This window comes from Neomonachus schauinslandi, chromosome 10 (genome assembly GCF_002201575.2).
Source record: "Neomonachus schauinslandi chromosome 10, ASM220157v2, whole genome shotgun sequence".
NCBI lineage: Eukaryota > Metazoa > Chordata > Mammalia > Carnivora > Phocidae > Neomonachus > Neomonachus schauinslandi.
The window spans coordinates 96,674,252-96,686,663 of NC_058412.1; the positions used below are offsets into that span (position 1 = coordinate 96,674,252).

At 43.7% G+C, this 12,412-nt stretch overlaps 1 protein-coding gene across 1 annotated transcript in view; it reads left to right on the forward strand.

The window, feature by feature from the left end:
- KIF16B (kinesin family member 16B) overlaps positions 1 to 12,412 on the forward strand; it is a 296,429-nt gene that overhangs the window by 159,784 nt on the left and 124,233 nt on the right. Inside the window, exons 16-17 of the mRNA XM_021700652.1 lie at positions 4,409 to 4,491; positions 5,917 to 6,005. Of these exons, the coding sequence (XP_021556327.1) occupies positions 4,409 to 4,491; positions 5,917 to 6,005 (172 nt within the window). The remainder of the gene's footprint in view (positions 1 to 4,408; positions 4,492 to 5,916; positions 6,006 to 12,412) is intronic.

The following is a 12,412-nucleotide window of genomic DNA, read 5'->3' on the forward strand; positions in this document are numbered from 1 at the left end:
AATTTGAGGAGGGTAATTAATAGTGATATTAATGATTATTGTCACTATACTCCTTAGAAATCCCTAGAAATGTTTACATGTTTAGTTTCATTTTCAGTGTACCTGAAATACTAAAACAGAAAATCTCCTGTGAAATCAGCATTCAGTGGTTTCATTCACAGAGATTTAAGTGAAGCTTTTTTCTTTTCTTTTTTTTTTTTTGGTTGTTAACAAGTGCCTCTGTGTCCCCTTTTACAATGTCATTTCCCTTCCATTTCTTTTAAAGACTGTCTAGAATTTGTCTACCTTGTGGTATTTAACGGGCTCTGAGGTAATCTCAGAGAAGTCATCATATATTTCCAAGGTAGCTTAGATATGCTCTAGAAATTACAAACTGAATGCATCAGAAAAGTCCATCTGCTGTGATTAATCATGTTAACCTCGGATCAAGGAGTAGTTCATAGTTAAAGAGAGTTTAAAATCTGAAAGGAACCTTAGAAAGTATCCAGTTTAATGACTAGATAAGGAAACTGAATTCTGGAGAGGTTAAGCTTAGCTTGCTGTTGGCCGCATCAAGAGGTTGGGGCTCTGGGTCTCAACCTTACACACAGATGTTAGGTAGATATGTACACTTATGGATGTGCATGTGTGTATATATGTTTTATATAGATTTGTATTTTATATATACATTTATATTATACATATATGTATATATTTATATATATATGAGAGTAAGTAGTTCAGTAGGTAGGTTGGTAGATAGACTGATAGATTGATAGATGTCCCAGGTTTTTCTTCCAGAGCTTCATATTTCCACCTGCCAAAGGCATCTCAGATTTATTATGCATAAAACCAAGCTCACAATTTCTCTCCCAACCCAGTGTTGGTCCTTTTCCATTGTTCTCAATCTGTGTGAACAGTTCCCCATCCAACTAGTTGTTGCAGGCCAAAACCCAGGAGCATCTCCCTCACCTCCCTTGCCCCCATATCTAGCCCATCGTGGGGTCCTATTGATCCTATCTCCTAAATATCTTCCTGACTTGTTTATTTTCCTCCTTGTCTCCTCTCCCTTGCTGAACCACTGTTGCCTTTGACCTGGACCCTTGCAATAGCCTCCTACCTTGTTTATCTTCATCTATTCTTGCCCTTTTTGGTTCCTTCTTCAAACAGTTGAAGAAACAAACTTTCTACAACTGTCACCAAATCATTTAATGCTGCTGCACAAAGCCCTTCACTGTCTTCCTCTGTACCTACATGAAATAAAAGTTACTTCTCTGTATCTTGAAAGATTCTATGTGGTCTGTTCCCTTCCCTCCCTCAAGCTTCATCATGTGTACTGTTCTTCCCTGTTCCCTCTGCTGTAGGCATTTAGCCATCTTCCAAGCACTCAGCATCACCAGCACCACCATCATCATCTTTAATTGCCAGATGACCTTTATACATGGCACTCCCTCACTGCCCCTGCTTCATCCTCAGAGCTTGTCTTAGGCACCACTTTCCACCTCCCTCAGGGCCTCTGTCCCTAACCTCCCCTATAATCAGCTCTCTTCTTATGTGCTCTTTGAGCACTGGGCACGGGATCTCTCCTTCAGTTGTAGCTTTGCATCTGATTGTGGAATTTTTTGATTATTCACCTCTCCCTCCCACGAGGGCAAGACCTATGTCTGACTTGTTCAACTCTGTATCTCCAGTACTTACCACAGGGTTTAGCATGCAGTCAGGTTCATGAGGTACTTGTTCAATGAATGAAGGAATTAACAGCAGCATAATGTAAAAATGAAGGAAAATTTTTAAGTCACTGGGTTTGTTGAGTAAAGGAATCTAATGAAATAGAAACCAGCCTTAACGGAGCCTCTTATATGGCAGGCAGTTTGTGCACATTATTTAGATGGAAACAAGGAATGGTCATGGGTAGTTTTGTTTTCTTTTATAACTCTTAGAGGGATTTTTCTGTATATTTCATGTAAATACACGGGTGGCAAGATTATTTTCAGTGACTTAATATGATATGAAATATGTCTCTGAAATATCATTCTATTTTTCCATTGACATATTTTAGCAATTTTCAAAATGCATGGCTGGGCATTTGATTAACAGAAAAAAAAAGAATTGTATTAAATGTAATTAACACACTGAATGTGATTGCCTTATTAATCTCTAATTTCACTTTGAGAGCATTAAATACATATATATATATATGTATATATAACATGGCTGTTTAACTTTTGACTTCTCTGTATGGCACCCAGTTCTGAGTCCGTGGTCATAAGAGGCATGGAAAGCACCTTTCTTAATTATGGTCATGGTGCCTTTCCATAACTGGAAAATATACGAATGCAATTTTACATGAGGGGGGATACGTAGTTTGTAGGTTGGTTAATATCCACTGCTATCCCTCTAGGTCTACTGAAACTGTGTTCTTCTTTCCATATTGACTCCTTTTCCACTAAATAATGACAACCACCAGAACCAACCCTTCAGTTGTTCCCTGGGGTTATGATCTAAACCCATCCCATACTGAATTTGAAACTCCTTTGAGAATATGAAGCCATATGTTGAGTAGGCAGGTGGATATACTGGTCTGAAGTTCTAAAATAACTACCTGGGGCTATGGTATTACTTGCAGGATCCAGGTGGAAATAGTAGCCAAGGGACGAGGTTGGTGACCATGGTCACTCAGAGGTCACGTGCCCTGTCCAAAAGAGGCAGCCTTCAGTAGCCCAGGGATTTTTGCCAAGTGGCAATAAGATCTACTGATACTGTACCTTCTAGTTTTCGAAGGGAAATCAGAAAGAAACTCAGAGCTTTATGTGAAAACTGCAGATTTTTAACTGTTGGCAGCTAATAATTTCAGGGTTTTTTTATTTTTTATTTTTTAAAGATTTTATTTACTTATTTGACAGAGAGAGAGAGAGAGACAGCGAGAGAGGGAACACAAGCAGGGGGAGTTGAGGAGGGAGAAGCAGGCTTCCCGCCGAGCAGGGAGCCCAGCGCGGGGCTCGATCCCAGGACCCCGGGATCATGACCTGAGCCGAAGGCAGACACTTAATGACAGCCACCCAGGCGCCCCTAATAATTTCAGTTTTTAAAAGTTTCCTGGGGCACACCAAACATCTATGAGCTGAAGTTTTTCTCTGGCCATCAGTTTATGGCATTTGGTGCATATTCCCCACCCTGGCTCTCCAGGTCCTCACGGTGTGTTTCTGTGTCATCTATCCAGTATCTATTCTTGCTGCTGTATCTGATGCTCTGCATTTTGGGTGGACTTGACTCCCTCCTCTCCCAACATGACAGGCCCGTTCTGCTGAGGCTTAGCCCTTCCCCATGGTTACCCCAAACTGGAACCACCTTTCTTGTCCTCTAGCTGCCATGTGAGACCCAACTTAGGTGTATCCCCACCTACGGCAGCCTGGCATGCATCACTTAGATGCTCAACACCTCATCACTTGCCATCTTGCGTGGTAGACTTTTAGTGTGTGTTCTGTCTTCACAAATAAGTTGCATTCTTTTTCAGGGCAAGGATTGAACATGGGGTTCTCTTTCTGAGGTGTGGTAGACTCTCGGGTGTGGATGGAACCAGATAAACATAGTGAATCTCTTCTGGAACATTGCTTCCCTTACTTACATGCCTCCAGTGACTAGGAGCTCGCTGCCTTCCTTGGCACCCATGCCAGCTTTGAATACTTCTGACCGTAGAAAGTGTTTGTTTGCTTATTTGCTTAATCATGGTGAAATGTGCCCCCAACCTAACGTTTTTGTTGCCCTTGGGTTTTTACATTGAATTTTTTTGCCTCTTCTGCAGTCATTTTCCAAACAAGCAGGACGCTGATCGATCAAAGGGAGCCTTTCTCATGTGTCTGATGTGGCCATCTTAATTTTAATCAGGTTTTCACAAGAAGCAGTGTTTCCACATGGAAACGGACCCTACATGTACACAATTTCTTTTCTGTCAAGTTCTGAAGTAGATTTTAGTAGTAGTTACCTGGACTCCGCCGATTTCATCATGTTTTCTTTTGAAAGCACTTTTTCCTTTGGGATCTCTTCTTTTATTGGCATTAATAAACATTTCCCAAATTTGTGTCCATACGCTTTGCTTGGTATTACAGCATCACTTTGCAGAATGTATTTCTTTTTTTCTTCTCAATAATCAAAAGTATAATTATCTGGATATTAAGTTTTAAATCTTATAATATAATGCTTGAATCCATCACTTCTGCCTTGGTAACATGAGTATTGTGACACTCGGCTGTAAAAATCAGAATATTTGCAGATTTAAAATTGGCTTATGTAAGCAGACTTTGGAGACTAAGGCTTTCCCTTATTATTACTGTTTTATAGTGCACTGGAAATTACATTTCAACTGTAAAATTCCACAATATCATGTTGTCAACCAACCAAGTTGCTTACTTGTGTTTTTGTATGTTCTTAGGTGCTGTGATACTCTTGGGTAGAACCAATATGTTTCGCTTTAACCATCCTAAGGAGGCTGCCAAGCTCAGGGAGAAGAGGAAGGTGAGCAGCATAAAATCTCCAGGAGCCAACTCTGATCCTGGTGGGGCTGGGGCTTGATTTTGATTTTCTGGAGTATGGAACCAGAAAAGTCATTCTGTAGCCTGCACTAATTCTAGGGAGTTGTTGCTCAGTAGATGATTGGCTGATCAAGTAGGAGAGCAAGCTGGTGAATTCCAGAGCAGAAGGAGAAATGGCTCCTTCTAGACCCTTCTCTTTACCCCTCCACCCCCCAAAAGAGTTGGGCATTATTTTGCATTAAGTGGAGGGTGACTTCCACTTGTGAGGATCTGTTTTAGGAGTTACCCAATATCAGAATCAGTTTCATTCAAAAGTTTGCTCACTTCTTATTTTCAGCCACAGTGAGTTGGACTTTTGGTTGGGGTGTGAAGCAGAGAGGGGGTGAGTTTAGGACAGTTGGTTGGATAGGGACATCCAGAGGGCACTTTAAATGCTGAGTGGGGGAGTTGGGTAGAGGACCTGAGAGAGAGAGAGAGAGAGGAAGAGATGAGAGAGAAATCTGTCTAGGGACACTGTACTGTCCTTAGACTGAGGAAAGTAAAGACTACAGCTAACATTTCTGTGAGCCGGGCATTGTATAAAACTTGTACACATATTTTACTGCTTTATCCACCCAGCAGCTGTTCCTACCCCCATGTCACAGATGACCAAGAAGAGAAACTGAGACTAACTTGTTCCCTAACCAGCAAGTGGCAGCCTGTGCTGCAGCCCTGACCTGCTGACCTTTAGTGTTTGCCCTTCACCCCTGAGTCACATAGACCCCTGCAAGTCAGCCTCCTTCCGTGAGGGCTGCTCAGGGGTGCCAGTGCCTTCAATGGGAAATAACAACAAAGCTGCAAATCCCAGCCTTCTCTGGGGCTGCCAGTGAAGCCTCTTATCTGTTGCAGCCCAGGGTCTCCCTGGAGGGTCCCTTTTGGTTCACAGTTGCAGAGGGAGAGAGGGAGGAAGATATATTTGCCAGTAGCTTCCCATGGAAGCAAACAGGTTAAGCACTTCCTTTTTGGATCTCCCTTCCCCTCTCCCTCCTCACCTTGGTCCCTCAGTACTGGTAGTGAGTGCTGCTGAGAAAAGACATGGCTCCTGCCAGCAATGGAGGGTGACCCTTCCCTCCACTTTTGCGCAGCATGGTCACGGAGATCCCCGCAGTGGCGCAGTTCTTGGCTAGCTTTCCTGGTCTGGACATTTTGGGGCCCTAGCACCCCACTGTGCCTAGCTGAGGCTTGGGTTTGAGAGGCATCCATTGCCCGGCTCTCCCTGATGTGCCCCCCCCCCCCCCTAGACCAGTTGTGGTGCGTGCTAATGGGGGTATGCGCCTCATTGCTTCTCACAAGGTGGAAGCAGTGAGTCCAGGGCACTGGCCCTCTCTTCCCCACTAAGGTAACCGCTCTGCCCTGTGTCTGCTCTTAGAGTGGACTTCTGTCCTCCTTCAGCTTGTCCATGACTGACCTCTCCAAGTCTTGTGAGAACCTGTCCGCGGTCATGTTATATAACCCAGGGTAAGTGAACATCAGCGCCTCCTTCCCTGTGACTGTCACTGTTGTGTTTATTGTGCCAACCCCGTTCAAGTCACTCGATAAAAATGAAACTTCCGCAGTCGTGCCTTGCGCCCCCTTAGCAAGTCAGCCCCGTCATTTTCCAAGTCGCTTGCCAGTGCTTGCTCTGTATGTACATAATTGTACTTCGTTGTAATCACGACATAAATGAGATTGTGTATTCGGATTTTTTTGCTTCACAGCATAAGAAGCGTTAGTGAAGACTGTTACAGGCTTTGTTACCATTTTTGTAATTGTCTAATATTTTAGAATTGGCTCTTTGGTTACTCAGTGCATGATCCCCTGGTCTTAGGCACTTTCAACTCATTTTATAAACTTACTGTAATAACAGAGAACTTTGATTCTTAGGCATCCAGGAGCGCGGGAAGTTACATTCACTACTTCCAGGTGCTGGGGGGACCCTGAGGACACAAATGATAGTGTTTTAGATGGACTTCGCGGCTGGGTGACCTTAGGCAGTCAGTGTGGCTGATGTGGTGACGGTGAAAATGCCTAAGAACAGGGAACCAGAAGAAAGGACTTTGGGGTCATTCCCAGTTTCATGAGCCTCCATAATTTTATCTTTCCTACAGAGAGAATGTCCTAGAAAGCAGCGGAGGTAAATGCAACAGCTAAGTGAGATAAAACTGACAACGACGTCTTCTAGGACTGTCATGTACCGAGGAGTGGCCGTATGTCCGGCACTGCACTCAGCATCTTACATCTGTTGTCTCATAATCCTCACTGTGACTCCATCCCCGTTTGACATGTGGAGAGTTTATCCCAGCTTGCAGCCCACGGTCTCATAGAGCTGTGGTAGGAGTCCACACCTACTGATGCTCGGCCCATGCAGTGACCATGTCACTACCTGCCTTTTCTCCAGCTGGGGGTGTATTCAGACCTGGGGCCAGTTCCTTGCCTGAGCACCCCCCTACCCCCACCTCAGCACTTCTCACAGATACTGAGCCTGGATGAGCTGGGAGGCATTCGTCCTTGGCTCAGGTCCCTTCCCTGGTTTGTGGAAAGCAGGTGTGCCTGCAAGGAATTTCTTCATTGTCACAGGCATTTACAACTGGGAGGGACCTTTGATCATGTTTCTGGATTCCTCATTTTATAGGCAAGCTGAAGCCCAGATTTGACACCTCGCTTGAGCCAAAACAAACAGACAAACAAAAAACCCAAAGGGAAAAAAAAGCCAACCACCAGTTAGTACAATATCGTGGCTGCAGGCTCCTGGGCCTCTCCTTCTCTCCAGAACTCGTGCAAGCACAAGCCCCAGTTAACTGCCTTTGCCCATACTGGTCAGCTCCCCCATCTTACTACAGCGCTGTTGAGGAGAGTTGTGCTCATCAGATAAATTGGTCTTGAATAAGCTGTATTGGTAAAGCCCTCCAAGCACCTGGGTTATCGATGCTTTGGAAGGCACATTTTGTTGGAGGTCTTTGATCCCTTGCAGTAGTTTCAGCCTTTTATTGTGGCTGAGATGGAGTCATTCATATACTCACTTTGTTTAATATCATATGCAGGTCTTTAGTGTTAATGTCTGTGTAAGGATTACGATCCCATCTGTTCAATATTGTTTGACTAAACTGTTCTGGAATGTGTAACGTGCTCGCTTGGAATCATCTCCCAGCCCAGGACCCGGCTCCAGTCCTGGAATCCAGCTACCAGCTTCGTTATCCTCCATCCTCATGCCTTTTACTTTGAAACCATTTGGAAATGTTAACATGGCTTTTCAGTGCCTTTGTAAATCGAAACCTGATCTGTAGTCAGCTCAGCCTCTTGGAGACACAGGGTCACCAATTGTGAGCCCCTCTCTCCTTTGGCATTTACAGATGTGATCCAAACCTTTTTTTTTCTCCTCCTCCAAATATAGGTGGATGTGTATGTAATTCTTTTAAAAGTAATGCCATTTTGGGTGGTTGGCTGGTTTTTAAGTTACAACAGTTCTTCTCAGTGTTTATAAAATGTAGTTTAGAATATATTAATTTTTCATCCTCAAAACTTTTCAGTGATTTTCCATGGTCTAAAAAAATAAAATTCCAACCCCTTACTGTGTCACTCAGGCACTCCCCTCTGTGTGCTCTCCCCTCAGCACATCCGTGCTTGTGTTCTGGGTTCCAGCCATTTCAGGGATCCTTTCCGTTGTTCAGACTTACCTGGACTAGCCATGCCTTTGGGGCTTGTCTTTTGCTAGTTGGGGAGCCTGGCATGCGTTTTGAGATGCACAAACTTGTCCTCTAAAGCACAGTACCTAGGATCGCTCCTCTAGAAGCTGTTCTCCCAGTCAAAAGGAAGTGTTCCCTCCTCACTGTACATTCCTCCATTTCTGCTATCCTGGTTTTGGTCTTCTTTGTAACGGACACTGGACACTCATCAATCAACATGTCTTTTCTGCGTGCCTCCTGTAGGGGACGGGGCAGGGTTCTAGCCCAGGGGCACAGTTGCCAACAGCCCCCACAGGGTCAGTTTACAGCTGGCCAGAAAAGAGAGGCAGTCACAGGTAATTTACAAATAAGTGTAGAAAGGGAAAATGAAAGGAAATGTCTTGAGCAGTATTTGATGGAGCGATCAGGGAGGGCTTTTTGAGGCGGGGACATTTAATTTAAGGCACTGGAGCCACAGAAAGGCGGCGAGAGGAGAGTGGCTTGGATCTGGGTGGTAGCCATAGAGATGGAGCGTGGTGGAATCAAGAGTCATGCCCAGGTTTCAGTTGTAAGTAGCTGGGCAGATGGTGTGTTCATTCCTGAGATGGGGAGGCAGGGAGGGCCGGTGTGGGTCAGGGTTTGCACAAGAGTTTGGCTCGTGTTAGTGTCTTTCCTATTTGATTGGAAGTTTTTTGAGGTCAGAGGCTTGTCATATTAATTTCTGTATTTTAAAATGTCATTCACATAACATGCTTAGTAAGTGTTTAGCAAACGGATTAAGAGTGAAATTTCAGTAGGATACATAGATCCTTCTGGGAAAAGTTTTTCACTAATTTCTCTGGGCATGGATGTTCCAAATAGTGGAAAATGGCATATTCTGCAAAAGAATATGTTTTTGTCACATGGGTCAATTCCTAAATGACACTGCAGTTATTTGAATAATCTCAAGGTCATCTTTAGGATCCTCAAGCAAAAAATGAGAAGACAGTCTCATGATGAAATTAATTAGACCAAGGCAATCAGAGAATTCAAGTGAGAAACAGCATCTGTGTTAGATTGCATTGCAGTTGGCTGAGGAGATGGTTCTAGATGCATTTGATACTGCCGTTATACATCCTGTTCACCTGGCTTCAGTTCACAGGCACATTTTGTCTCTGCTACCCCTGCAGTACTCATTTGTAAAAATTCAAATTCAAATTACTCAATACTTCACCAGCCTGACTTCATGCTCCCTGACGTCTAGCCCCCCTCAACTTGCCACCTGCTGTAGAGAATGATTGCCCATGAATTAAAACATAATTGGAGAAAAATTTCCTACTCTGGTTTATGGGTGTCATGAGGTGTCTGCTCCAGCAACTTGGCAAAATGAAGCAGAATTAAAGTATCGCCATGTTGTTTATACCTTTTTTGATGTTACAGGTATAAATACTCTCAGCCTAAATTAACTACCACGCAATAAACTGGAAGACCACTGAAAGAAGTATGTTTGTTACTTGGACCCTGGCTAGATAGTTACTTAAATCTAGTAATAAGCTGCTTGGACACAAGAACATGTTAGTTTCTCAAGATGGAAAAGTAGCACTGAGATGCTTCCACAGATCAGCCCATATTTATTGAGAGTCTTCTGTGTGGAGAACCTGTAAGTGTCAGATGCATGTTCTCTTTTCCCGGGAGAACGGGCACATGCCCGTGAACCCATTTTGAGTGAAGGCCAGGCAGTATGTGATTCAGGGCGGAGAGTGGTGGTATAAACAGCCCACCCCTGGGAGGTCTAGGAAGGGATCCTCTTCATGTAGCCATGCCTTCTAATGTGTTGGGTAACTTAGAAAACCAGAGACTTCCAGAAGGAATCTTTCTTGACATGGAGATTGCCTCTAGCCAGCATTGTGGAATCTCATCCTAAGCCTGGTTCATAGGAACCCTTTTGTCCTCAACCCAAATGTCCCTATCATGACATTTCCCCCAGTTTCCACCTTGTTCAGCTTACTCTCAGTGCCATAGCCACACCCAGCCTGGAATAAATAGCCAGAGCCCATCTCAGGAGAAGAGTAGTATGGGAAGGGGCTAGTGGGGGTTATAAGGAGTCCTAAGTGAAAATCAGTCTGAAGCCCCTAGTCTACTGCTTTCTTCTCTGTAGTTGAGGACATGATGCTGTTGGAAGTCTGTAGTATTCCCTCAGCTGGGAGGACAAAGTGGGGAAGAATATTAACTGAAGATTTGGTCCTAGGCCCCCACCCCTTAGGAATCCCAAATCACTCCCCTCAGTTCTTCTGGAGAATTCTCTCCAAGATTTATAAATGAACTGGATTCTGTGCTGGGCCCTGAGATGTTTGCAAGTAGGAGAGGCAGACAGGAGGGAAGTGATTCTGGGAGAGGGAAATTTTGTGAGCAGACCAGAGGAGTGCTGGGAGGAGAGAGTCCTGCTGAGCATAAAAGGGACATTAAGAGGAGTCCACAGGTTAAGGCCTGGCTAGGGAGCACACTGAAAAAAAAAATAGCCAAGAGTAGATGAGCAGACAGCTGTTTCTTGGGGAGATGCACTGTGGGGTTTGGGCAGGTAGGATTAGAAGTAGGAGAGAGATGGTAGGTCAGGGTCTGTAGGCACAACTATGGTACCTGGGTATGTGTCATGTTTTTATAAATTCTGATCAGCATGTCCAGAATTTATGACCATGATTAAAATATATGGCCCCAGGTACGACAGAGAATTATTTTCTATATACTCATAAGCATTTGGTAGCTCATTTCCTCACTCTATTTTACATTGTGATAACATACACTTAACATAAAATTTACTGCCTTAACCATTTTTAAGTGTACAGTTCAGTAGTGTTAAGTGCCTTCATGTTATCGTGCAGCTAATCACTAGAACTCTTCATTTTATAAAAATGGAAACTCGGTTCCCATTAAGCCCATTAAACTCCCCTTCCCTTCGTCTCCCAAGCCCAGGGAATCCCCATTTTAGTTTCTGTCTCAGAAATCTGACTACCTTAGGTACCTTACATAAGTAGACTCCTACAGTATTTGTCTTTTTGTGACTGGCTTATTTCACTTAGCATAATGTCTTCAAAGTTCATCCCTGTTGTAGCATGTGTCGGAACTTCCTCCTTCCTTTTTAAGGCTGAATCACATTCCATTGTATGTATACACCACATCTCAGTTATCCATTCATCTGTTGAGGGATGCTTGGGTTGCTTCTACCTTTTAGCTCTTATGAATAATGCTGATATGAATATGGGTGTACAAATATCTGTGTTTGAGTTCCTGCTTTCAGTTCTTTTGGGAATATACCCAGAAGTGGAATTGTTGGATCATACGGTCATTCTGTTTTTAGTTTTTTGAGAAACTGCCATCCTGTTTTCCATAGTACCTCTACCATTTTACATTCCCACCAACAGTGCCCAAGGGTTCCAATTTCTCCACATCATACCCAACACTTGTTTTCTGTTTTGTTTTTTTTTTTTAAATAATGGCCATCCTTATGGGTATGAGGGGTGGTATATCATTGTGGGTTTTTTTCATTCTTTTTTTCCTTCCATTTTCTCAAGAATGTCCAATCTGGAAAGTAATGTCTGGAAATAAAGAAAGAAGATCTCAAAATTCAGTTTACCTCCACCAAAAAGTATAGTAAGTAAATGATGAACATAAATCTAACATGGATTGATTTCCTGATGACCTCTGTCAGGCACTGCCAAGTTCAGTTTAATCAGCTCATTAAGATTGGGTATCTCAAAACTTGATTGATGGTAGGAATCCAAGTAGTTTTTCTAGCCGAGGAGAGATGTGATCATCTTTACATTGGGAGGGGTCGCTCTGGCAGCTGAGTAACAGGGGCACCAGGGAAGCTACGGGAAGTTACGCGGAGGTGAGGGCTTGAACTGAGACAGCGGTTAAAGGAACCTAGAAGAAGGGATGCGCTCCAGAGCCATTTGGGGCAGGAAGTCATGAAGCCTAGATAAATTGGATGTGGGAAGTAAAGATACTACCTTCTGTTTTCTGGCTTAGATAATTGGTTGGGGGTTGCGTGCTATCCAACAGAAGTACAAATGGCAGGGGAAGGAAGAGCAGGTTGTCAAGAGGCAGGGAGAATAATGAGCACAATCTTGAAACACTGAGCCCCAGGCCTTGAACTCTCTCTTAGAAGTGACTGTGCATTTGGGTACTCTGTCAGCCACCATATACCCCCTGGGCAAAACTGGAATCTGTGTGGCCTGTCAAAGCCCC